General features: G+C 36.4%; 1 protein-coding gene and 1 long non-coding RNA gene across 4 annotated transcripts in view; one reads left to right on the top strand and one right to left on the bottom strand.

The window, feature by feature from the left end:
* Window positions 1-1,628, bottom strand: part of LOC139073396 (uncharacterized) — a 75,734-nt gene extending 74,106 nt beyond the window's left edge. The window contains exon 1 of the long non-coding RNA XR_011522070.1: window positions 1,482-1,628. This is a non-coding gene — a long non-coding RNA (uncharacterized lncRNA). The remainder of the gene's footprint in view (window positions 1-1,481) is intronic.
* SERINC1 (serine incorporator 1) overlaps window positions 1,624-27,893 on the top strand; it is a 39,005-nt gene continuing 12,735 nt past the window's right edge. Inside the window, exons 1-4 of one of the 3 annotated variants that reach the window (XM_070556914.1) lie at window positions 1,667-1,821; window positions 6,771-6,874; window positions 21,195-21,356; window positions 23,451-23,620. In XM_070556914.1, coding sequence (XP_070413015.1) covers window positions 21,321-21,356; window positions 23,451-23,620 — 206 coding nt within the window. In that variant the 5' untranslated portion in view covers window positions 1,667-1,821; window positions 6,771-6,874; window positions 21,195-21,320. Of the gene's footprint in view, window positions 1,822-6,770; window positions 6,875-19,743; window positions 19,934-21,194; window positions 21,357-23,450; window positions 23,621-27,893 lie in introns of all 3 variants that reach the window. The other 2 variants (XM_070556916.1, XM_008528621.2) reach the window with 2 other exon arrangements.

The following is a 27,893-nucleotide window of genomic DNA, read 5'->3' as shown; positions in this document are numbered from 1 at the left end:
AAGTGAGTAGATCTTTAGATGATCAGTTAAGAGTAAACGCTATCTGGGCTTCATCCACAAAAGTATCAAGGAGTCTGGGAAGTAAGCTTCCATGCTAGGGTCACAATACCTTATCCTTCCCAAGAATACAGACCAGGAAATGTTAGATAACCTGGGGAAATTACCTGAGAAATTGAAGTATCCCTTTGGGTATACACTGTGTGTATTCTAGGTTGGAAAGTCACAGAAGCTAGTTAGTCTTGGTAGAAAAAAATGGAAAGAAACTAGCTTGTATTGATTGTCTACAATATGCTACACATGGTCCTATCATTTATAAGACCATGTGATATTATTTAACCCTCACAACTCTTTTTGGGTTGATATAGTACTAATGAGGATACTGAGATTCTGAGGAGTCAAGTAGCTTACCAAAGGTATTTTCACCTACCTTTATACTGAAAGCAGAATTTAAAATGCACAACTTGGAAGGAGGGGTGTGTGGAGATGACATTAACAAACAAAGTGAAAAGGTGAAAACTAAGTCAACAGTTTCTCCCCACCTGATAATTCTTCCAGGGTTAATTTTTTTTTGGTTCCATATTAAGGCCTCTTGTAACACCAAAACGTTTCTCTCTGGTTATCTTCCTCAATCCTCTATCTTCAACTATAGCTGCAAGGTTAATTACTTTAAATTTTGTTTCTCATTAACTCTTGGTTTTTAAGCTTACATTTTCAAGTGCTGAGGGATGGCACTTGAGTTCAACATGTCCAAACTAAACTCATTATCTTTCATCCAGTTCAATTCCTTCCTTTTTACTACCTATCAATTTATGGCCACAGCTCTCCCAGATTCCTAGGTGTTACCTCTCCTTCACCCATCCAATTGTTGCAGACTTCATAACACTTTCTTATTATTATTACAAGGAGTATTTCAAGTTTTAGTTATTTCTGTGTGCCAAACTCTTCTCCAAGAATATCTTCAGGGACCAATCAATATAAAAGCAAAAAACAGAACTTTTGCGTGAATACATTTCCTGGAGACGTCCATTATCACCTAACAAACAAGGGTTCCAAATCTGTCAACAGCTCGTGACATTCAATAAAAACCAATAATGTTTGAGTTTTTATAATCAGTATGTCTTTTAATCTAACTAAAAATTTTTGAATATGCCACCTTCTTGTAGCATCTTAATAGGACAAGAAATTAAGTGAATGTCAACAGCAAACTGAAGTGATAAAAAGAACTGGAAGCACCCAAACGAATAGAAATAGCCCAATAAAACCTGTCCCAGTTAGTGGGCTGCAGGAATAAACTGAGAATTTAGGCGAGAAAAAAAGAAGCAAAAGTGGGAAAACGAATAGAGACAGAGAAAGCAATTCCCCAAGAGCAGTAAGAGAGGTTCCTCTGACAGAGGACAAAACACCAACTACCACCTCAGCTCTATCCTCTACTAATACTCAAATTCAAGTAAATAGTAAGCAAAGGTGGGTTTTTCTCACACCGTTTTCTTAATTTGGCAAACTCTGGCAAGCACTGCATCAGCCAGCTGGTTTCCGCGCGCGATACTGAAATACGCTGCTCGGAACAAACCAACTTCGGGTTCCAGGGATGCGCATGCGCAATTTCAGCGCGACGCCCTCTCCATCCCAGCCCACCCAGGCCTTGAAGGAAGTGACGCAAAGCTGAGGGGCGGGGTGGGCTCTGCGCCGGAAGTGGCTCGCAGATAGTAAATAAGCCCCGAAAGGCAAGAGAGGAGCTGTCTCCATCTTGTTGGCGTCCGCAGCTTCTGCGACGTTGTGGAGATGGGGAGCGTCCTGGGGCTGTGCTCCATGGCGAGCTGGGTAAGGTGGTTCTTTGGCGGCATTAGGGGTGCTAGCGTGGGAGCAGAAGGGAAAGGGACGCGAGTGGGGCTGGGTGAGACCCCCGGGAACGTGGTACTCCACCCAACGGGGAGTGTCTTCCTTCCCCATTTTCTCCCTGTCTCTTGTGGTCACTCTGACTCAGCTTCGGAGCCCTGGGTTTTGTAAACAGCTGACCGGGGTGGCCGTGAGGAGCAGTGGAAATGGGAAGATGACCTGGCTCGGAGAAGTGAAGAAGAGAGCTGGTCTGCCTCCCCACCCGTCTTTCGTGAAAGCTGCTCCCCATTCTGCCAGGCCCTTTTTTGTTGTTTTTTTCTTGTATCTGCCTAGGCCATCTCTACAGAGGTCTTAGTCCCCTTTCTTCTGTGGAGGACCCCTTCTCCTCGCAGCGACCTCAGACTGCAGCACTCTCATCCCTGGAGGCATGTCGGCCTCTTTGTTCTGTCGCGCAGACTACAATCGAGAAGTGCCCGCTATTTGGGACAGCCTGGCAGTAATATGGATGTAAAAGTACCGTTTTGAAATAAATAGTCCTAGCTCTGCGACTGGGTCCTCGACCTTAATGGTATGAGGAAATTACTCTACTTCCCAAGTAATAATTTATGTATCTGGAAAAGCTGGTCAGTTCCGTGGTATGAAATATCTTGTCTTTTGATAGAAAGCATGCTTGTGTAATTTGAAATTTCATGTTTAGGTGTCCGTTGCATTTTGATTAGATAGCGTTAGAGTGAAGCCATTTTTCATCGTAGTGTCAAGTTTTCTTGGTTTAAGTGGTACAAATAAACTTCATTTTAAGAAAATCACTCTCCCCCCCCCCAAAAGAGATTGACATCAAGATTAACGTAGATATTTGTAATTTAGGGCGAGAATTTTGTGTTCAAATCGTATTTCTTTGATCCATGTTTTCTGAATTCCCCCTCTAACAATTGCTTGTCTGACTCCATTATATACATTAGCCAGCATTTTCATTACTTTACATACCTGGCCTCTTTTCAAAAAGTTCTTCCGGCTGGCCTGGTGGCGCAGCGGTTTAAGTTCTCAGTTGGGCTTCAGTGGCCGGGGTTCACTGGTTCAGATCCCGGATGCAGACCTACACACCACTTATCAAGCCATGCTGTGGCAGGCATCCCACGTATAAAGTAGAGGAAGATAGGCACGTATATTAGCTCAGAGCCAATCTTCCTCAGCGAAAAAGAGGAGGCTTGGTGACAGATGTTAGCTCAGGGCTAATCTTCCTAAAAAAAATAAATAAAAGTTCTAGATGTGGCTTGAATGGTAAATGTTAATTTTTAATAAAGTGGAGGTTGTTACTCCAATCCAGGTAATTTTCTTGATTATCCTTCTTGTTGTTGGGCTTGGAAACCTGGTATATTTTTTATCTCAATTAGAAATTAGAAAATCTATTTGAGAGTCTTGACTGTTTTATATATAAAGGAGGCATATTTAACATAAGTAAAATATATTACAAAATAATAAATGATTATTTTGAGATTGTTTTCATTCTTTTTTGGGGAAGATGTGGTGTAATTCGATTTGTAAAGTCAGATTTTCTCCGCTTTGCGAGTGGTCATGTTCTTTGTACATAGTAAAGGTTTAAAAGGAGGAATACGTGTTTTCCATTTTGGTCTCATTTTCAGATCAGTGATGAGCAACTTTTTTTGCTTCAAGGACAATTATAGTAAAAAAGAAAAGTTTTAAGGATTTTTTTCTTTATCTGTTTTAAGTCAGAAAGAAAATAGCTTTAGTGAGCAATGTAGGGAAAATTATATTCCTATTAGTGCTTTTCCTTACTTAGTTCTTCACCTTCATTGACTAGAAAACTGTAATAAAATTGACTGCCTTTCAGTCATTGTTAATATCCAGGTATATTGGAAAGATAGTAACAAGGAGGCAGTTTCCTTTCTTCCAATGATTAGATCTCTTGGCCAGGTAGAGAAGCTGATTGGCCTAAGTTGTTCTTCACAATTCTAGATTATTGTAGCCAGTCTAGGAATTCATTCTATGGGATGCAGTTCTGGTCATCTTTTTCCTTTTCCTTCCTGGTGCCTCTGTCTCTCTGTTCCTGAATTGTTCAGTTTTAGTGTAGTTCTATAGCACTTGAAAGGGAATTTGCCTTGAGATACACAAATCCATTTGTTCCACAGTCTTAACAGTCAATATGCTCATTTACTTAGAGGTTTTGACAAATTAAAATTTATTCAAAGTTTCAGAAGTATTCAAGTTATTGAATTAGATCAGTTAAGCCAGAATTAAAACAATCCACATTTTTTGCTTAAGTTTGTTCAGGCTTCGTCAATTTTTGTAGAAGTTTTTTCTAATTTGTAAAACAACTGTAGAAAATTTCTGAACTATGGAAAAAGTATAAAAGAAAAATTGCATATACTGCTACTGTGTAGAGATTGGAGTGTTAAATGTTTTATTTCATTTTGAATTATCTTTTGCTAAGTAGCCTAGAATTAGATTGATCCTAATCTTTGGTTCACGAATGGCTGTCTCTTTGATTTGCAATTGCTTTAAACACTATCATAAACATCTGTGGACCTCCCACTTAATCCCATAACTACCACAGTACCAGGAATTTATGCTTACTTAAGTGCTTTTCTTCACCCCAGCCTCAACAATGGTGTTAGTGACTAGAACTGATTTTTAAATGATTGGACCTTGTATACAATAGCTATCATTTTTTGCCCCCGAGATATTTAATATAGTTAAGTAGTTAAAAAGAAAGAGCTAGTAATTACTGTCTATTTTGTGTCAGCCTCTGCTAGATTTTTTATTTTTTAGTACAATGACTTGTTTTTGTACGCGATTCGTAGTTGCTGTGAGTAGTCGAGCATTCAGAGTACAAAGTTAAAATGTCACAAAAAAATTCCACCACCGCTAACATTCCTTTTCTCTGAGTGCATACATAGAAATGGGTAAATGAATAGACAAAAATACTTTTTTTAGGAATGATATCATGCTAATCATGTATTTTTAAACCATTAAATCTAAATTTTTCTGAATTTAACAAAAAAAGTAAAGGAATTGTTGAATGTTGAGTGAAGATTTTTTTTCATCAGGAGTTACCTAAAACGATTCCTCTAAGGAGACGTTTCTACAGCAGTGGTTCTCACTGTTTTTGCCCTTGAAGGGGTGTTTGACAATGTCTGCAGACATTTTTAATTGTCACCACTTGAGGAAAGGAGTGCTAATAGCATCTAGTGGGTAGAGTCCAGGGATACTGCTAAACATTCTACAATGCACAGGACAGCCCCCGACAGCAGAGGATTATTCAGCCCAAATTACAGTAGCGCCAGGGTTTATCCAGAAGTGGAATGAAATCTGGGAGTCTTAACTGCCCTTTAAAGAGACATTCGGCCAATCCTGTTTTCACATCTACCTTCAGCCTTACTTATGGAGGCACCTGGTGCCACCAATTCCTGATCCATTTGGGGATTCTGCTGTAAATTTTATTACTTCTTGAGTTTTTCCTTTGATGGTTTGTAATTCAATTTTCTAGGCCTGTTGAGTGAGTTATTATATTTTTTCCGGATTTATTCTCCTGGTTTTTATTGACCTTCTAAATTAGTTGCTTCTTTAAAAAATCCCGTTCTTTTTCACTTTATTGGTATTTCTAAGGGGAGCATGGGTAAATTCATATAGTTTGTTCAGTCCGCCATCTTAAACTAGAATCGCTTTGTATTATTTTTTAATATGTGGCCATTATGTTTTATACCATAATTCCCACAGTTGTTTAGTCTTAGAACTAAACTAATCATTCTTAAAGTGTGTTCCCCTGGACCCAGTAGCATCAGCATACCAGAGACCACTGACTAGGGCCCAGCATTGTGTGTGAATAAACTCTTCAGGTGATTCTGATGCAGGCTACAGTTTGAGAACCACTGCTCTGCGCTTGAGTGGATTCAAACCTCTAAGCATTCCTTTTTATCATGGCTTCTCCAGGATTTTTATCTTAATGTCATCTCCTAATTGACCAAATTTTGTCATCTAATAGATTTTTCAAAAAGGACTGATGGATGCTGAAATCCCTGAATTCTTTCACATTTAAAAACGTCTGTTGTATTCTTGAGAGACTTTGTGGACTGCTGTAATAGTATACCCATTTCCTTCAGAACTTTGTGTTTCTGTGGATTGTATTCTGTCTTCCACCTAACCCCTCCCAGCACATCTCCTCACATGTGCAGTTGACTTTTTTCTTCTGCCTGGGTATCTGAAGAGTTTTTACATATCTTTGAAGTTAACTGACCAAATATGTCTGACTAAATCTTTTGTCACTTTTTCTTTCTTCTGAAAAATAGTGTTCTTTTGAAAATACAAATTCATTTCTTCATCTAAGGAAGCTTTTCTTATATTATGTCTTTGAATGTCCTGTTTTGTGTGTTTTATTTAGAGGATTCTGTATTTTAAGGACACCAGTTACCTTCATCTTATGTTGTCTTTGTTTTCTTTCCATATTATTTTTTCTATATTCATTTTTGTCATTTGTTTAGTTGATATAATTTACATAGAATTCATGCTTTGTAGTATACAGTTCTGTGAGTTTTGACAAATCATGTAGTTGTGTAACTGCTACAGAACAGTTACCACCTTAAAAAATTCTGCTGTCCTAATCCTTGGCAACCTCTGTTTTTTCTGTCTTCAGAGTTCTGCCTTTCCAGAATGTCGTATAAAGTGAATCATACAGCATATAGCCTTTTGAGTCTGGATTCTTTTACATCGTATAATTCATTTGAGATTCATTCATATTGTTGTGTGTATTAGTAGCTTCTCTCTCTCTATTGCATAGTAGTCCATTGCTTGGATGTACCACAGTTTATGATTCACCGGTTGAGGGTCATTTACAGATTTTGTTGATAAAGTAGCTGTAAGCATTCTATTAAGGTTTTTTGTGTGACTATAAGTTCTTATTTGCTTATGTAAATATCTAGCAGTGGAGTTGCTGAGTCATATGGTAAGCGTACGTTTGACTTAGAAGTTGCCAAACTGATTTCCAAGATGGCTGTACCATTTTTCATTCTCACCAGCAAAGAAAGTAAGTTCTAATTGTTCTGCATTCTTGTCAGTACTTGGTGTTACCAGTTTTTTTATTTTAGCCATACTAATATGTGTGTAGTGGTTTATCATTATGGTTTTAGTTTGCATTCCCTAATAACAAATGACGTTAAAGACTGTTTCATGTGCTTATTTGCCATTTGTGTATTTTCTTCCTTAAAGTGTCTGTTCAAATGTTTTGCGCATTTTTAATTTTGGTGGTTTTCTTATTAAGTTTCGAAAATTCCTTACGTATTCTGGATACGAATGATTTATCTGATACCTGATTAGCAGATATTTTCTTCAAGTCTGTGGTCTGTCTTTTCATTGTTTTCATGGTGTCTTTCAAAGAGCAGAAATTCTTAATTTTGGTGAGGCTCAATTTATCAATTTCCTTTTTTCTGTGCACTTTTTAAGTTAATTTTGATATATAGTTCAATTCTGGTTTAAAGTTTATTTTTTGTAAATATGGATATCTAGTTATTTCAGAGCTGTTTGTTAAAAAGATTATCTATTCTATATTGATTTGCTTTGGCAATTTTATCAAAAATCCCTTTACCATATTTGTGTAAGTCTTTCTGAATTCTGTTTTGTTCCATTTATATGTTCATACTTTTGCCTAAAGCACCATTTTTTTTTTTTTTCCTTTTGAGGAAGATTAGCCCTGAGCTCACTACTGCCAGTCTTCTCTTTTTGCTGAGGAAGCCTGGCCCTGAGCTAACATCCATGCCCATCTTCCTCTACTTTATATGTGGGATGCCTACCGCAGCATGGCGTGCCAAGCAATGCCATGTCCTCACCCGGGATCCGAACAGGTGAACCCTGGGCCGCCGAGAAGCGGAACGTACGAACTTAACTGCTGTGCCACTGGCTCCGCCCCTAAACCACTGTATTTTGATTACTGTCTCTTTAAAAGTTAGTCTTGACATCAGGTAGTATGAGTCTTCTGACTTTGTTCTTTTTCAGAATTCTTTGGACTATTCTAGTTCCTTTGCCTTTCCATATAAATTAAAGAAGCAGTTGGTCTTTCTCCCCACATTCCCAATGGGATTGTGATTGGAATTTCGTTGAATCTATAGATCAGTTTGGAAAGCACTGAGATCTTAACAATATTGAGTCTTCTAATCTGAGCCCAGTTTATCTTACCATTTATTTAGGTCTTTGAGTTTTTTCATCAGTGTTTTCTAATTTTCATCATTTGGGATCTAATATATATATTTGTTAGATTTATACCTAAGTATTTCTTTTTTGTTTGTTTAATTTCAGTTTCCAATTATTTATTTCTAGTATGCAGGAGTATGATTGATACATGTATATTCACCTTGCATCCTCTGACCTTATTAAACTCACTTATAGTTCTAGGAGCATTTTGTAAGTTCTTTGGGATTTTTAATGTAGAAAATTATGTGTGAATGGAGGCAGTTTTATTTTTTCCTTTCCAATGTATATACCTTTTCTTTTTTTTCTTGCCTTGTTATATTGGCTACGACCTCCAGTGTGAAGTTGAATACAAGTGGCAAGGGCAAATGTTCTTCCTTGTTTTGGATCATAGAGGAAATCATTTAGACTTTGAAGATGAAGTATGTTGGCAGCTATAGATGTTTTGTAAATGCCCCTTGTCAAATTGAGGGTATTCTATTCCTTGTTTGCAGAAAGTGTGTTTGTTTTTTATCATGAATGGCTAATGAATTTTGTCAGGTGATTTTTCTGCTTCTGTTGAGATGACCATAGTGATTTTTCTTTAGTCTGTTAATATGGTGACTTGTACTGGTTGATTTTCAAAAGGTTAACCGGCCTTGCTTTCCCTGATTAAACCCCACCTCATCACAATGTGTTATTGGTTTTATATAGTTTTTTTAAAGACGTTTTTTAGAGTAGTTTTCAGTTCAGAGAAAAATTGAAAGGAAGATACAGAGATTTCCTATATACCTCCTGACCCTAAACATGCCTAGTCTCCCCCATTATCAGTATCCCCCATGAGAGTGGTACATTTGTTAAAATTAATGAACCTGCATTCACACATCATAATCACCCAAAGTCTGTAGTTTACATTGGAGTTCACTCTTGGTGTTGGACAGTCTGTGCGTTTGGACAAATGTATAATGACAAGTATCCACCATTATAGTAGCATGCAGAATAGTTTACATGCCGTAAAAATCCTCTCTGCCTTGCCTATTCACCCTTCCACCCACTCCCCAACCCTGGTCTTTTTACCGTCTCCATAGTTTTGCCTTTTCCAGAATGTCATACAGTTGGAATCATACAGCGTGTAGCCTTTTCAGATTGGCTTCTTTCATTTAGTAGTATTCATTTAAGGTTCCTCCATGTCTTTTCATGGCTCCTTCCTTTTTAGCGCTGAAAAATATTCCATTGTCTGGATGAACCACTGTTTATTTGTCCATTAACCTACTGAAAGACATCTTGGTTGCTTCCAAGTTTGGGCAGTTATGAGTAAAGCTGCTCTAAACATCCATATGCAGATTTTTGTGTAGACATAAGTTTTCAACCTTTGGGTAAATACTGAGCAGTGCAGTTGCTGGATCATATGGTAAGAGTACGTTTAGTTTTGTAAGAAACTGCCAAACTGTCTTCCAAAGTGCTTGTACTATTTTGAATTCCCACCAGCAATCAGTGAGAGTTACTGTTCCACATACTAATCAGCATTTGTCATTGTCAGTGTTCCAGATTTGTCCGCTCTAATTGTTGTGTAGTAGTATCTCATTGTTGCTCTCATATTCATTTCTCATATGCACATGATGTGATGTGGAGCATCTTTTCATATGCTCATTTGCCATCTGTGTATCTAATTTGGTGAGATGTCAAGGTCTTTGGCCCATTTTTTAATCAGGTTTTCTTATTGTTGAGTTTTAAGAGTTCTTTGTATGGTTGAGATAACAGTCCTTTATCACATGTGTCTTTTGCAAATATTTTCACATGATCTGTGACCTGTCTTCTCATTCTCTTGACATTGGCCTTTGCCTAGCAGAATTTCTTAATTTTTTATTATTATTTTTTTGTCTCCAGAGCCCATGCTTTGTGTGTGTGTGTGTGTGTGTGTAAGATTGGGGTGTGTGTGTGTGTGTGTGAGTGTGTGAGGAAGATTGGCCCTGAGCTCATATCTGTTGCCAATCTTCTTCTTTTTTTTTCCCTCCCCAAAGCCCCAGTACCTAGTTGTATATCCTAGTTGTAAGTCATTCTGGTTCTGTGTGGGATGCTGCCACAGCATGGCCTGATGAGGGGCGCTATGTCCATGCCCCGAGCTGGCGAACCCGGGGCTGCTGAAGTGGAGCACATGAACTTAACTACTTAGCCGTGGGGCTGGCCCTGAATTCTTTAATTTTAATGAAGACTAGCTTATTGATTATATCTTTCATGAATCATGCCTTTGATGTTGTATCTAATAAGCCATTGCCACAACCCAAGGTCATTTAGATTTTCTCCTATGTTATCTTCTAGGAGTTTTATGGTTTTGTGATTTACATTTAGGTCTAAGATATGTTTTGAGTTACTTTTTGGGAAGGGTATGAGATCTATGTCTAGATTCATGTTTTTGCCTGTAGATGTTCAGTTGTTCCAGCACCATTTGTTGAAAAGACTTATCTTTGCTCCATTGAATTGCCTTTGCACCTTTGTCACAGATCAGTTGACTGTATTTTTGCAGGTCTATTTCTGGGTGCTCTATTCTGTTCCATTGATCTATTTGTCTGTTCTTTTGCCAGTTCCACACTGTCTTGATTACTGCTGTAGTCTTATGTTAAGTCTTGAAGTCAGATAGTGTCAATCCTCCAACTTTGTTCTCCTTCAATATTGTGTTGGCTATTCTGGATCTTTTGTTTCTCCATATAAACTTTAGGATCACTTTGCCAATATCCACACCGTAACTTGCTAGGATTTTGACTGGGATTGTGTTGAACCTATAGATCAGGTTTAGGAACTGACATCTTGACAGTATTGAGTCTTCCTAACCCAGGAGCATGCGCTGTCTGTCCATCTATTTAGTTCTTTGATTTTGCTCATCAGAATTTTGTAGTGTTCCTCATATCAACCTTGTATGAACTTTGTTAGATTTATACTTAAGTATTTTTTTGGATGCTAACGTAAATGATAATGTGATTTTAATTTCAAATTCTGCTTTTTCATTGCTGGTATGTAGGAAAGCAATTGACTTTAGTATATTAATCTTGTGTCCTGCAAGCTTGCTATAATCACTTATGCCAGTTTTTTTGGTCTGTTCTTTTGGATTTTCTACATAGATGATAATGTCATCTGCAAACAAAGACAGGTTTATTTTTTACTTTTCAGTCTGTATGCTTTTTATTCCTTTTCTTGTCTAATTGCGTTAGGCAGAACTTCCAGTACAGTGTTGAAAAGGAATAGTGAGAGGGAACATCCTTGCCTTGTACCTGGTTTTAGTGGGAAAGCTTCAAGTTTCTCACCATTAAGTATGATGTTAATTGTAGGTATTTTGTTGATATTCTTTATCAAGTTGAGGAAGTTTCCTTCTATTCCTAGGTTAGTGAGAGTTTTTATCATGAATGAGTGTTGGATTTTATCAACTGCATTTTCTGCATCTACTGATGTGATTGTGTAGTTTTTCTGTTTTAGCCTGTTGATTTGAGGGATCACATTAATTGATTTTCAAATGTTGAACCAACCATGCATACCTGGGGTAAATCCCACTTGATCATGGTATATAGTTGTTTTTATGCGTTGTTGAGTTTGATTTGCTAATTTTTTTTGAGGATTTATGCATCTGTGTTAATGAGAGATGATGTGTAGTTTTCATTTCTTGTAATGTCTTTATCTGGGTTTGTATTTAGAGTAATACTGGTCTCAAAGAATGAGTTAGGAAGTATTCCCTCTGCTTTTGTCCTCTGAAAGAGATTGTAGAGATTGTGGAGAATATAATTTTTCCTTAAATGTTTAGTAGAATTTACCAGTGAGCCCATCTGGGCCTGGTGCTTTCTGTTTTGGAAGGTTATTAATTATTGATTCACTTTCTTTGGCCTGCTCATATTGTTGAAATGTGTGATTTTGGGCAGCTTGTGTCTTCCAAGGAATTGGTCCATTTCTTCTAGGTTATTACATTTGTGGGCATAGAGTTGTTCATAGTATTCCTTTATTATTCTTTTAATGTCTGTAGGACTTGTGATATCAGCTCTTTTATTTCTGATATTAGTAATTTCTGTCCTGTCTCTTTTTTATTAATTAGCCTGGCTAGAGGCTTGTCAATTTTATTGATCTTTTCAAATAACCAGCTTTTTGTTTCACTGATTTTTCTCTAGTTCCTGTTTTCAATTTCTTTGATTTCTGCTCTAGTTTTTATTTCTTCTGTTTACTTTGGATTTAATTTGCTTTTGTTTTTCTAGTTTCCTAATGTGGAAACTTACATAATTGGTTTTAGATCTTCTTTTCTGGTAAATGCATTCAGTGCTATAAATTTCCCTTGAAGCACTGCTTTCATTGCATTGCACAAATTTTGATAAGTTGTGTATTCATTTTCATTTAGTTCAAAATATTTTAAAATTTCTCTTGAGATTTCTTCTTTGACCCGTGTGTTTATTTAGAAGTGTGTTGTTTAATCTCCAAGTATTTGGGGATTTTCCTGTTATCTTTTTGTTATTGATTTCTAGTTTAATTCCATTGTGGCCTGAGAGCAGACTGTGTGTGATTTCTACTTTTTAAAATTTTTTAAGATGTAGTTTATGGTCCACAGTGTGGTCTGTATTAGTGAATGTTCCATGTGAACTTGAGAAGAATGTATATTCTGTAGTTGTTGGACAAAGTGGTCTATAGATATCTATTATACCCATTTAATTGATGGTATTGTTGAGTTCAGTTATGTCCTTACTGATTTTCTGCCTGCTCAATCTGTCATTTCTGATAGAGGGGTGTTGAAGTCTCCAGCTGTGATAGTGGATTCATCTCTTTCTCCTTGGAGTTCTATCAGTTTTTGCTTTACATAGTTTGACACTCCGTTGTTAGTTGCATGTGTGTTAAGGATTGTTATGTCTTTTTGGATAGTTGACCCTTTTATCATTATGCGATGTCATTCTTTATCCCTGATAACTTTTGTTGCTTGGAAGTCTGCTCTGTCTGGAATTGATACAGCTACTCTTGCTTCCTTTCGATTATTGTTAGCATGGTATATTTTTCTCCATCTATTTACTTTTATTCTGTATGTATCTTATATTTAAAGTGGATTTCTTGTAGACACCAACTAATTGGGTTGTCTTTTTTGATCCACTCTGGTGATCTCTTTTAATTGGTGTATTTAGACTATTAATATTCAAAGTGATTATTGATAGAGTGGGATTAATATTTACCGTATTTGTTACTGTTTTCTATTTGTTGCCCTTGTTCTTTGTTCCTATTTTTGTCTTCCACTATTTTTTGCCTTTTGTGATTTTAGTTGAGCATTTTATATGATTCCATTTTCTTTCCTTTCTTAGCAAATCACTTATCCTTCTTTAATGGTCCCCCTATGTATTTGTCCATTTGGACTGCTCTAATGAAATACCACAGACTGGGTGGCATATAAACAACAGACATTTATTTCTCCCAGTTCTGGAGGCTGGCAGTCTGAAATGAAGGTGCCCACATGGTCGTCTTCTGTGTCTAGTCAAGGCCCTCTTTCAGGTTGCAGACTGCTAACTTGTTGCTGTGTCCTTACCTGGTAGAAGGGGTGAGGGATCTTTCTAGGGCCTCTTTTATAAAGGCACTAATCCCATTCATGAGGGCTCTGTCCTCTTGACCTAATCACCTCCCAAAGGCCCCACCTCCTAATATCACCTTGTGCATTAGATTTTCAATGTGTGATCTTTGGAATGACACAGACGTTCAATCTACAGCACCTTAGAATTTGCAGGATACGTTTAGAACTAAACCATTTTCAGATAACACTAGTACTTCTCTGTACACTTCACTATAAGACTATATACTTCGCTATAACAGTAAACCACTTCATGGGTAGTGTGAGTACCTTATAATAACAAAATAATCTTAATTCTTCTCTTCTGTCCCTTGTGTCATTACTGTCATTCATTTCATTTACATATCTATATAAGCATGTATATACTCATAAGATACATGTGTATGCATACATAATAGAATACCATTTTGCTCTTATGATTTTGAACAAGCTGTGATCTGTTAGATCATTTAAGAATAAAACATTTTTAATTTTACCTTCGCTTATTCCTTCTCCATTGCTGTTTCTTTTTATATGCAGATCTGAGTTTCTGATCTGTATTGTTTTCCTTGTCTCTAAAGAACTTCCTTTAACATTTCTTTCCAAGGCAGATCTACAATTTGGCAACAAATTCCCTCAATTTTTATTTGAGAAAGTCTTTATTTCTCCCTTTTTTTTTTGAGGACGATTAGCCCTGAGCTCACCGCTGCCAATCCTTCTCATTTTGCTGGGGAAGACTGGCCCTGAGCTGACATCCATGCCCATCTTCCTCTACTTTATATGTGAGATGCCTACCACACAGCATGGTGTGCCAAGCGGTGCCATGTCCGCACCCGGGATCCAAACCAGTGAACCCCGGGCTGCTGAATCGGAACGTGCAAACTTAACCACTGTGCCACTGGGCCAGCCCCTCTCCTTACTTTGAGGGATAATTTGCAGAGTAGGGAACTCTAGGTTGGTGGGGGTTTTTTTAATCTCAACACTTTACATATTTTACTACCTTCTCTTCTTGCGTGGTTTTTGAGGAGAAGTTGGATATAATTCTTATCTTTGTTCTCTGTAGGAATATACCTTTTCCTCTTGCTTCTTTCAGGACTTTTTGTTTATCTTTGATTTTCTGTAGTTTGAAAATAATATGACTAGGTGTAGGAGATATATATACGCATGGCGGGGTATATATCTCTGACATTAATTTGGGAAAATTCTATTATTTTTTCTGTTACCTTTTCTTCTCCTTCTGGTATTCCCATTATATTACGCCTTTTGTGGTTGTTCCACAGTCTTTAGGTGTTCTCTTCTATTTTTTTTTTCGGTCTTTGCTCTCTTTGCTTTTCAGTTTGGGAGATTTCTATTGAGATCCTCAGGCTCAGAGATATTTTTCCTCAGCCATATCCTGTCTGTTAATAAGCCCATCAAAGACATTCTTCATTTCTGTTAGTGTTTTTGATCTCTAGCATTTCTTTTTGGTTCTTTCTTAGGATTTCCATCTCTGTGCTTACATTGCCCATGCGTTCTTGCATGCCGTCTGCTTTGTCAGTTAGAGTCCTTAGCATATAAATCATAGTTGTTTTAAATACTCAGTTTGAGAAGTCCAGCATCCCTGCCATGCCTGGTTTTGATGCTTGCTCTCTCTCTTCAAATTGTGTTTTTTGCCTTTTGGCATACCTTGTAAGTTTTTCTTGGTAGTTGGACATGATTTACCCAGTAAAAGAAACTGCCTTCAGTTAGCTTTTGATCATGTGGTGAGGTATGGAGGAAGTAAAAGTGTTCCGTAGTCCTGTGATTAGGTCTTAGTATTTTAGCGATCCTATGCTTCTGGGCTCTGGATTTTACAACTTTTCTCTGTCTTTTTCTCCCCCCTTAGGTGGGAGAGGATGGCTAGAGTGGGCTGGAGTTGAGTATTTTCCTTCCCCTAAGTTATTTAGGCTCTGATAATAGCCCAGCAGATTAGGTTCTGGTTAACTACTTTCTTCTGAGAGCAGACTTGGTTAAGAACAGAATGCTCTGGTGTATTTTATTTTTGATTTTTGCTGAGGAAGATTCACCCTGAGCTAACATCTGCTGCCAGTCTTCCTTTTTTTGTATGTGAGCTGCCACCACAGCATGGCCACTGACAGACAAGTGGTGTAGGTCTGCGCTCAGGAGCCAAAACCTAGGCCACCAAAGTGGAGTGTACTGAACTTAACCAGTAGGTCACTGGGCCTGGCCCTTGTATGTTTTAAAGTGGTTCCTTTTCCCCACAGCTTCAGGAAGCATGAGGGAATTTTTCTCTTAGGTTTGCTGTGAGAAACTGGTTGAACTCCTAGAGGTAGAGTTTACAAAATTTGGGGGGCCTCTTTATGACTGGGTTTCACTGGAATTTTTCAATCTCAGACTTGTCCACAGTGAACCTCCAGCAATTCTTCAATTACAGTTCAGGTTATCCTACCTGGGCACTGGTTCCACTTGTGATTCTTTTCTTTGGAAACCTGGACTCTCTGTGGTTGCTTTTCTGTCTCTCCAATCTTTGGGGCAGATTTACCCTGTGTCCTCATCTTTCTTATAGATCCTAGAAGAGTTGTTGAATTTTTAGTCTTTTTGACTTTTTACTTGTTGTTAGGATGGAGTTCTAAGCTCCTTACATGGGGAAACAGAAACTAGAAGTCTTTGTATACTTTTAATGTTGTTGATTTTGACTTGACAAGATATTAAGAATTTTTTTGTTTATATTTATGAAGGATATTGGTCTGTTGTTTCTTATAATGTGTTTGGATTTAGTATCAGTGATTCTGGCCAACCAGAAAGATTTCTGCAGTGGTTTGAGTTGTCTAGAAGAGTTCGTATAGAAGTGGTGTGATTTATTCCTTAAACTTGTAATAGAATTCACCAGTGAAGCTATCTGTGCCTTGGAAGGTTTTTAATTGCAAATTCAATTTCTTTAATAGATATCAGGCTATCCATCTTATATATTTCTTATTGAATGACTTCCAGTAGTTTGAGTTTGTCATGGAGTTTGTTTTATCTAAGCTATTGAATAAAATTGCTCTTACTTTCCCCATATAATTCTTTAATGCTTGTAGGATCTGTAGTAATATCTTCTCTCTTATTTCTGATATTGATGATTTGTGTATTCACTCTTGCTCTCCTGCTCATTTTTATCCTGATCAGGCTGACTCTAGGTTTTTCCGTTGTAATCGTCTTCTAAGACTGCTTTCACTGATTTTCTTGTTTTTCTGTTTCATTGATTTCTTCACTTTATTATTTTCTTTATTCTGCCTATTTTGGTTTAATTTGTTCATATAATTTTTAAGGTGTAAGCTTAGGTCATGAATTTGAAACCTTTATTCTTGTCTAATATAGCCATTTAATACTGTAAAATTTCCTTTAAATACTACTTTATGTGCATTTCACACATGTGGTGTTTTATTTTCATTCTGTTTGATTTCTTTTTTGATATCTTCTGCCTGTGGGTTAATTAGAAGTATGTTATTTAGTTCTGAGATGTCTTTCTGTTACTGATTTCTAATTGAATTCCATTGTGGGCCAAGAATACATGTTGTATGATTTGAGTCATTTTTTACCTATTGATATTTGAGATTTGTTTTATGGCCAAGAATATTGTCTGTTTTGGTTGTGTTCTGTGTACTCTTGAAAATAATTTGTACTCTGCTCTGGTTAAATGACGTGTTCCCTAAATTTCAGTTAGGCACAGCTTTTGAAAGTCTTTGTTTTCTTTATCCTTACTGATTTTTGTTCTCATATTTCAGCTAACAAGAGAACATAAATGTGGATTTGTTTGTTCTCTTTTCAGTTTTATTAATTTATCCTTCATGTATTTTGAAGTCCTCTTACTAGATGCAGAAACATTTAGGATTGTTTAGCTCCTCCATGAATATCCCGTATCTCCTTGTATGTACACTTTCCGTTATGAAATGACCGTCCTTAATTATGTTAAGATTCTTTGCTTTGAAATGCGTTTTGTCTGATACTGCTATAGCATGGTATATATTTTTTCATTCTTTTGCTTTTAATCTATTTGTTTATATTTAAGTGGGTTTCTTTTAGAAAAGAGAGTTGAATCTTATTTTTTTATCCAGTGTGACAATCTCTGCCTTTTATTTGGGAGTGTTTAGACCATTTACATTTATTGTGATTATTAATTATGTTTAGTCTTAAATCTACCATTTTCATTTTGTTTTCTGTTTGCCCTATCTGTTCATTGTCCCTTTCCCTAGTTTTTTGCCATATTTTGGATTAATTGGCCATTTCTTAGTATTCTGTTTTATCTCCTTTGGCTTACTAGCTATACTTCTTTGTTTCACTTTTTTATGTCACTTCAATTTATAGTATGCATCTTTAACTTATTACAATTTACCTTCATGTTGTATCATACCACTTTATTTTTAGTTTAAGAACCTTACAGTGTTATAATTGAATGTTTGCTCTTGCAGCCTGTTTGCAATTGTCATACATTTTACTTCTACCTTTGTTATAAACCTCAACAATACATTGCTATTATTTTTGCTTTAAAAGGATAATTATTTTTTAAAGTAACTTTTATATAAGAAAAAGCATATACATTTACCATTTTTGTTCTTCATTCCTTTTGTGTAGATCCAGATTTGTGTCTGGCATAACTTCTGCTTGATGGATTTCCTTCAACATTTCTCATAGTTTACATCTGCTAGTTTAGGATTCTTTTGTCTTTTCTGTGTCTGAAAATGTCTTTATTTTGCCTGGACTTTTAAAAGATACTTTTGCTGAGTATATAGTTCTATGTTTACAGTTTCTTTGTTCAGTACTGACTTTTGACTTGGAATATTTCTTACTAGAAGTCTGATGTCTTTCTTTGTTCCTCTGTATATAATGTGCCTTTATTTTACTGCCTGCTTTTAAGATTTTTCTGTTTATCATTGTTTTTAAGGAATTTGATTATGATGTGAGTTGGTGTAGTTTTCATCATGTTTATTCCACTAGGGTTTCGTTGAGCTTCTTGGATGTGGGAGTTTATGGTTCTCTTTAAGTTTGGGAACATTGGGAACAGTATTTCCCCAGAAAGACTCTCCTGTCTGTCCTCTCCTTTAGGAGTTACAATTTCACTTTATTAGGCTGCTTGAAGTTGACTCACACCACTGATCCTCTGTTCATTTTTACACTAGTCTTTCACTCATTTCTTTTGCTATGTCTTCAGATTCATTATTCTTTCCTGCAGTGTCTTCTCAGTATTTTTTTAGTTCATATATTTATTTTTTATCTCAACAAGTTTGATATGTATCTTTTAAGTGATTTCCATGTCTCTCCTTAACATGCTCATGTTTTCCTCTACCTCTTTCAGCATATGAAGTGTAGTTACAATAATATTTCAGTGCCATAATTTATCATTGAATTTAGTCATCTGTGTTATTTCCAGGTTGGTTTTGATTCATTTTTTTTCTCCTCATTATATATTGTTTTTTCCTGCTTTGCATGCCTACACTTTTTTGGTTTTTTTCCTGAGGAAGATTTGCCCTGACCTAACATCTGTTGCCAATCTTCCTCTTTTTGCTTGAGGAAGATTGTCCCTGAGCTAACATCTGTGCCAGTCTTCCTCTATTTTGTATGTGGGTCACTGCCACAGCATGGCCATCACCGAATGGTTTAGGTCCTCACCCAGGAACTGAACCTGGGCTGCGGAAGTGGAGCAGGCCAAATTAATCACCTGGCCACAGGGCTGGCCCCCAGATTTTTTATTAAATGTCAGCCCATGTAAATTTTATCTTGATTTGTGCTGAATATACTTGGCATTTTAAAGAAATGTTCTTGGGCTTTCTTATTGGATATAGGTGAGTAACTTGAAGAGAATTTGATCTGTTTTGATGTTTGCTTTTAGGCTTTGTTAAGGGAGACTGGAGTGGCCTTTAGTCTTATGGCTGATTTTTTTTTTCCCCCAGTACTGAGTAATAGCTTTATAACTCTATTCAATGCCTCATATATTTACAAGATTTTTCTACTCTGGTTGGTGGGAATCCCAACTCCTCCCCACCCCTTGGGTAATTTATTCAGATACATGCACTGATCACTGCTCTGCTAAAGACTCAAGTTGAAGCCTCTGCAGATCTCCAGAGCTTACTCCGTTCAGCTTTCTTTTCTCCAGGATCCTGCCCTGTGAATTCTAGCTGCCTTCACTTCCCTGAACTCCCTACTCTGTCTCCTTAACCCAGGTAGACTACTGACCTCTGCCTGGATTCCCCTGCCTGCACCGAGACTCTCCCCAAGGAGAAAGATGGGCCAATCATTGAGCTCACATTGTTTCCTTCTCCCAGAAATGACTGTCCTGCATTGCCTGTTCTTAATTGTCTGTAAAACTGTTGTTTCATTTTTTTTTTTTTCCCCATTGACTAAGGCAGTAAGGTAAGTCTGGTCACTGTTAATCCACCTTGGCCTGAATTTGTGGTAATTTTCCCAAGTTTTTTTCCATCAATGATTTTGTTTTCAGCTGTGTCTCTTTTGTTTCTTGATAGTTAATTATTAGTTCTTTAACATTTTTTTGCTTCTCAGTTCTTTCCTTATTTAGTCTTGCAGTCTCCTTTCCATCTTGGTCTGTTCTTTCCCATTTCATTTTTGATCTCCTTTTTATTTGCTTTTTGTCATTTTTCTATAACCAGAATGAAGCACTTGTAGGGAATTTCCTTTTCTAACTGAGTTGTTTCATTTCAGAATGTATTCTTCAAATTTCTTTTTTTTTCTGAGGGGTATGCTTATTTCTTTTTATTTTTTGTTAGAATATGTTTGTGTAGTTGCCATGACGTTTATTTTTATCTTACTGAAGCTTAAAATATGCACCTCTGTCCCTACCTTATGTTAATTGCTGTAGTGTGTCTGGCCTTTACAATATTCTCTTCCCATGGTATCTGAGACTCCTTTCCCCTAGAGCTGTGGTTAGAGGGCCAGAATGTCCTAATCTGTCCCCCTTCCTGCAGTCTGATGGTGTGGTGGAGCCCAGCTCAGGTTCTGGTCAGTCTTCATGAGAATACTTACACTGTCTTTCTGAGATATTGTGAAATGCCCTTACCAGGGTTCACCTCTTCTGATCAGGGAAGTGTCCTGTCCCCCTTGGGTAAACTGTAGTTTAATGGGGAGTTCCACTGGAGAAAGTTAGCTAGCCCTGGTTGTTTACTTATCCTGTTTTGCCTAATTTTAGTAGTAATTTTCACTTTATCGCTACCATCAAGTCAGAAGAGGGAAAAGATAAGGATTCCAGTTCCCTTCTCTTCCTCCTTTGGAGTGTTTGAGAATTCTCAGAATTTTGTGAATTCACCACTCTGATTTCTGGGGGCTAAAGGGCAGGAGCTGGAGATGGGCCTGTAATTACGAATATTTTATTGCTTTTTTTAGCTAAACTTTGGTTGCTGCTGCTGCTTTTTTTCCCCTTTGTTGTTTTAACTGATTTTATTCATTTTGCTTGATAGAGAGGGCAAGTACTTTATGTTTGACTTTGTTCCATCTTTACTCAGAAATTAAGTTTTATAGTTTATAGATGATATATGTGAACCAAATAACCTTTTGTCTCTTGGTAATTAATTTCAGTCCTTTTTCTTTTTTGAGTGGATAGAACATAAATTTTCATTGTATCATTTTAAACCATACTGCTTTTTAATATTTTTTTTCCCAGATACCATGTTTGTGTGGCAGTGCCCCGTGTCTGCTGTGCCGATGCTGTCCTAGTGGAAACAACTCCACTGTAACTAGGTTGATCTACGCACTTTTCTTGCTTGTTGGAGTGTGTGTTGCTTGTGTTATGTTGATACCAGGAATGGAAGAACAACTGAATAAGGTTAGTCTTTTTTTTAATTGATTAACTGAAATATATACAGTATGTGTATGCATAAAACTTATTTTTGTGTATTGGAAACAGAATAAAGTACAAAGTAAGGTAATCCTAATTTTAGTAGTTTATAGTCTTTTAGGAAAGACAGGCAGTATAAGGCAGTTTGTTAACTTCTCTGATGGTGGTACAGAAAATGTGCTATGGTAATAAGAGGAAATAAGTAAGTCTAGCCAGGTGAATGTCAGAATCTCAGTGGCTTCTCCAGGGCAAGATGAATGACAATAGGAAATATGAGGGTGAGAGAATATTTATGTTAGATAACGTCCCTTTTAAAAGTTATCTGCTTGGGGTCAGCTGTGGGGTAAGGAAAAATAATGAAAGTTTGGGAAATGAGATTATTATGATTGTGAAAGTCACTAGCATTGTACCTGACACATATAGATGCTCAGTCAGTGTTATTCATGTCCTGACTATAAGGAAAATACCTTCCAACAGATGTTTATATGGTTTTGTCATGGGTCCAGTTGACTGTGGTTATGAGTAGTTTAGTTGGTGGGTGTTAGTTCTTATCACCAAATATTTCTGCTTCTCTGCTTTCTGAGGGTCATCAAAGATTTGCATTTCCTTGAGTGCTTGTGATGTGCAGGGCTGTGTCCATAGTACTGTTCGAGGAGTTGTGAGTGGAAGTGATACCTATCAGCCTCTACTTGCTGAGGCAAGATCTTTCTTTTCTGTCAAAACCTGTACATCATTTGAGATGGTGGCTTCTCCCACAGCCTGGATTCCTGAGTTGACGACTCAGGACCAATTATGTACATGTACATGAGCAAGAAATATACCTTTGGTCTTTTAAGCCACTGATATTTGGGGGTTGTTAATGTAGTAGCTTAACCTGACTAATGCAGATGATTGAATTAGCTTAATGATGGGAATTGGCCAGGTGGTGTGCTGCTCTTACATAAGGAAGTGGGGTAATTAAGGGTCTACTGAGTACACGTTGCAAAGGAGTATGGGTAGGTATTTATTGCCATAAGGTTTAAACTGGGTCAGGAAGGTAGGATTTAAGTGAGCTTGAGACTGTAGGAACCAGCAAAAGGAAGTAGCACCTTCATTAGCTTAAAAGTAATTTTTAAGTTCTTAGTTTTAAAGGCACAAATTAACAGTTACATGTTGGCATGCTGGTTTGCTTTAATGTTTTCTAGAGGAAATAATTCATTCTCATGCATATGAATAGTGTATATAGTTCTGATGACTACTCCTATTTATTTCACTTAAAAATATTTTTTTGTATTCTAATTCCAGTGTGACTTTCTGAAATGGTTATCACTTTTTTTCAAGATTCTAAGTTAAAAAATAAAATCACTGCCAGCTATTATGCTGTTAATCCAAATCCATTCATTATCAGAAACAACACTTGCAGAATAAAAGGACGAAAACTGAAAATGAATTTAAGTAGCATTGGCTCTGAAAAGCCATTATTGTTCTCTTTAGTATTTAGAAACTGACTTAATTACCTTATAATTCTTCAAACATTTATTGATTGTATTTTTCTCTTATACAGATAATTCAATATTTCTCAGTAAAATGCAAGTTTTAAAAAATGTGGAATAAAGGGCTGGCCCCGTGGCCAAGTGGTTAAGTTCGCGTGCTCCGCTGCAGGCGGCCCAGGGTTTTGTTGGTTCGAATCCTGGGCGTGGACATGGCACTGTTCATCAAACCACGCTGAGGCAGCATCCCACATGCCACAACTAGAAGGACCCACAGCGAAGAATATACAACTGCCTACCGGGGGGCTCTGGGGAGAAAAAGGAAAAAAATAAAATAAATAAATAAATGTAGACTAAGTCTCCAAGTCAATCAGAAGCATCCAGTTTAGGACTGGCATTTGTAGTTTATCATGGGCTCACATAAAGTAAAAAAAGAGTGAACTCTGTCTGATGGAAATGTTCCAGACTTACCTTGATTATGTATTTAGCATTTATAAATTGTAAAGCAAACTTCAATTTTCTAAACCTTTACTTGAACTGTTTCATTACACAGAATTTTCACATTTTTACTCGAAAGAATTCTAGATCACAAACTCTTGTGTTGTTTTTCTAGATTCCTGGATTTTGTGAGAATGAGAAGGGTGTCGTCCCATGTAATATTCTGGTTGGCTATAAAGCTGTGTACCGTTTGTGCTTTGGCTTGGCTATGTTCTATCTTCTCCTCTCTCTCCTCATGATCAAAGTGAAGAGCAGCAGTGATCCCAGAGCTGCAGTGCACAATGGGTAAGGTTTTGAATAAACGGCAATCTCAAAGTCGGGGTAGCTTCTTCTCAGGAATATTGAGTCTATCTGAAGAAACGTTAAAGTAGAATAAATTTACACAATTTACAGAATTATTTTGTTACTCATGAATGACGAGATAAGAAAATCCATCCCTACTAGAGAATGTCAGATTTCAGAAATGCCTCGGGTCATTTATTGGTATAATCTCTGATGCATAGTGTTTTATATTTTCATCCTAAAAAAAGGATCTACCACATCTGTAACTAATAATGAGGAGCTTATTCCTCCCTTCTTCTCCTAGCTTTTGGTACACCAGTCTCACTACATAAAACTGAACTCAGTTCCTTAGACCTACAGGACAAGCAAAATGAAAAACTTGATTCATAAACAGGGTGATTGATTGATTTCCCAAATGGCTGGTTGTACTGGACAACCTAAAAAGAAACTTCAGGGTCCCTTTTATTAATATAGACCACCACTTCTGGTACTCATTTTGAATGTTTTAAATTATATCTCCGTGAGGATTTTTTCCCCCCGTAAATTAAAGGAATTTTTTTTTAGTATCTATTATTGCCTTATTTATTAGCACATGCTCCCAAAGAAAGGAAGAATGAGCAAGTGAAATATAAATATTAAGGAAGAAATGTGCTGTGACAGATTGATTCTATTTTATTTTGTTCCCTTAGTCATTTTTGTAGCACTCTTATAACCATCTTTATTAAATGTGTTTTGAAACACTTCTCAAAATGCATTGAAAAATGGCTGTCACGGCCATTCTCTAAGATAAAACTCTTCTCAAAGTAGCATGCACATAGCACTCTTACAAGCATCTTGATGTGTTTTTTTTAATTGAGACATAATTGACATATAACATTGTGTAGGTTTGTGGTGTACAAAGCGTTGATTTCTTATGTTTATATATTGCAATATGATTATCATCACAGTGTTGCTAATACCTCTACCATGTCATATAATTATTATTTCTTTTTTGTGGTGAGAACAATTAAGATCCGGTCTCTAGCAACTTTAAAGTCTATAATACAGTATTGATGCTGATACTCACTATGCTGTACATGATCTCCAGGACATATTTATTTACTGATCTCAAATCTGTACCCTTAAGTAACATCTCCCAATTCCCCCTCGCCCCAGACCCTGGTAACCACCATTCTATTCTCTGTTTTTATGAGTTTAACTTTTTCAGATTGCACATATAAGTGATATCATACAGCATTTGTCTTTCTCTTTCTGCCTTATCTCACTTAGCATAATGTCCTCAAGGTCCATCCGTGTTGTTGCAAATGGTAGGGTTTCCTTTTTCATGGCTGTATAATATGCCATTGTGTTTGTATACTACAATTTCTTTATCCGTTGGTCTGTTGATAGACACTTAGGTTGTTTTCCTATCTTGCTTATTGTGAATAATGCTGCAATGAGCATGAGAGTGCAGATATCTTTCCAGTATCATTTCCTTTGGATAGATACCTAGAAGTGGAGTTGGCAGGATCATATGGTAGTTCTATTTTTAATTTTTTGAGGAAGCTTCTTACTGTTTTCCATAATGGTTGAACTAGTTTACATTCCCACCAGCAGTGCACAAGCGTTCCCTTTTCTCCACATCCTCGCCATCACTTAGTATTTCTTCTTGATAATAGCCATTCTAATAGGTGTGAGGTGATATCTCATAATGGTTTTGATTTACATTTCCCTGATGATTAGTGATACTGAGTATCTTTTCATATACTTCTTGGCCATTTCTAAGTCTTTTTTTGGAAAAATATCTATTTAGTTCCTCTGCCTGTTTTTTAATAGGATGGTTTGTTTTTTTGTTATTGAGTATATGAGTTCTTTATATATATTGTCTATTAACCCTTTACCCAATATTTGTTTTGCAGATATTTTCTCCTATTTGGTAGGCTGCCTTTTTAGTTTGTTAATGGTTCCCATTGCTGTGCAGAACCTTTCTCAGTTTGATGTAACCTCACTTGTTTGATTTTACTTCTGTTGCTGTGCTTTTCGTGTCTCATCTAAAACTCTTTGCCAAGACCAGGGGCAAGGAGCTTCATCTCTGTTTTTTTCTTCCTAATATCAGTAAGTTCCTAATATCTTTTACAGCATCAGGTCTTAAATTTAAGTCTTTAATCCATTTGGAGTTAATTTTTGTGAGTAATGTAAAGTAAGATAGGAGTCCAGTTTCATTTTTCTGCATATGGTTGTTTAGTTTACTGAGCATTGTTTGTTAAAGAGGCTGTCCTTTTCCCATTGAGTGTTCTTGACTTCTTTGTCAAATCTTAGTTCATTGTATGTGCAAAGATTTATTTCTAGGCACTTTATTCTGTTCCATTGGTCTATGTATTTTTTTTTATGCCAGTACCATACTGTTTTAATTGTTATAGCTTTGTACTATAGTTTGAAATCAGTAAGTGTGATGCTTCCAGCTTTTTCTGCTTTCTCATTATTCCTTTGGCTATTTGGGGTCTTTTGTGATTTCATAACACACTTTAGGGTGTTTTTTTCTATTTCTGTGAATTCAGAGGGATTGCTTTGAATTTATAGATAACTTTGGGTAGTATGTACATTTTAACAATATTAATTCTTCAGATCCCTGAACAGAGGATATCTTTCCATTTGTCTGTTATCTTTTTCAATTTCTTTTATCAAAGTCTTGTAGTTTTCATTGTGCAGATTTTTCACTTCCTTGGCTAAATTTATTCCTAAGTGTTTTATTGTTTTTGATGCTATTGTGAAGGGAATAGTTTTCTTTCTTTCTTTTTTGGATATTTCGTTGTTAGTGTATAGAAATGCAACTGATTTCTGTATGTTGATTTTATATCCTGCAGCTTTAGTCAATTTATTAATTTGTTCCAACAGTTTTTTTGGTTGTCTTTAGGATTTTCTATATATAACATCATATTATCTGCAAATGATGACAGTTAGACTTTTTCCTTTCTGGTTTGGATGCTTTTAATTTCTCGGTCTTACTTCTAATTGCTCTAGCTAGGATTTCTAGTACTAGGTTGAGTGAGAGTGGCAAGAGTGGGCACCCTTGTCTTCTTCCTGATTGTAGAGGAAAAGCTTTTACTCTTTCACCGTTGAGTGTATTAGCTGTGGGTTTATTATATATGGCCTTTATTTTGTTAAGGTGTGTTTCTTTTATACCCAATTTGTTGAGGGTTTTTATCATGAAAGGATGTTGTATTCTTTGAAATGCTTTTTCTACATCTGTTGAGATGGTCATATGATTTTTATCTTTCATTCAATTATCACATTTATTGGTTTGTGTATATTGAACCATCCTTGCATCCCAAGAATAGATTGCATTTGGTCATGTTTCTATAATCCTTGTAATGTGTTGTTGAATTTGGTTTGCTAATATTTTGTTAAGAATTTTTACGTCTTTATTCATCAGAGAAATTAGTCCATAATTTTCTTTTCTTTTAGTGTCCTTACCTGGCTTTGACATCAGGGTTAATGCTGGCCTGTTAAAATGAATTGGGAAGTGTCCTCTCTTCTTCACTTTTTCTAAGAGTCTGAGAAGGACTGGCATTAACTCTTCTTTAAATGTTTGGTAGAATTCACCAGTGAAACCATCTGATCCTGGGCTTTTCTGTGTTGGGAGGTTTTTAATTACTGATTCAATCTCCTTGTTATTGGTCTGTTCAGATTTTCTCTTTGTTCCTAATTCAGTCTTGATGGGTTCTATGTTTCCAAGAATTTATGTGTTTCGTCTAGATTTATTCAGTTTGTTTGCATATAATTCTTCATAGCAGTCTCTTATAATCTTGGGTATTTCTGTAGTATCAGTTGTAATGTCTCCTTTTTCATTTCTGATTTTGAGTTTTCTCTCTTTTTTTTAACTCTAAAGGTTTGTCAATTTTGTTTGTCTTTTTGAAATACCAGCTCTTAGTTTCATCGATTTTTCTGTTGTTTTTCTGGTCTGTATTCTGTTGTGTTTCCATTTTCATTTGTTTTGAGATTTTTTTTTTATTTCTTCTTTGACCTCTTCGTTTTTCAGGAGTGTGTTATTTAGTTTCCACATGCTTATAAATTTTCCAGCTTTCCCCTTGTTAATTTCCAGTTTCATTCTGTTGTGGTCAGAAAAGATACTTAATGTGATTTGTCGTCTTAAAATTGCTAAGACTTGTTTTGTGTTCTATCACATGATCTGTCCTGGAGAATGTTCCATGTGCACTTGAGAAGAATGTGTGTTCTGTTGCTGTTGGATGAAATGTTCTAGAAATGTTTTAACTTAGGTCGATTTGGTCTAGTGTAT

This window comes from Equus przewalskii, chromosome 9 (assembly GCF_037783145.1).
Source record: "Equus przewalskii isolate Varuska chromosome 9, EquPr2, whole genome shotgun sequence".
Classification (NCBI taxonomy): domain Eukaryota; kingdom Metazoa; phylum Chordata; class Mammalia; order Perissodactyla; family Equidae; genus Equus; species Equus przewalskii.
Note: the sequence above shows the minus strand (reverse complement) of the source record. Positions and strands in the feature narration are given on the sequence as shown.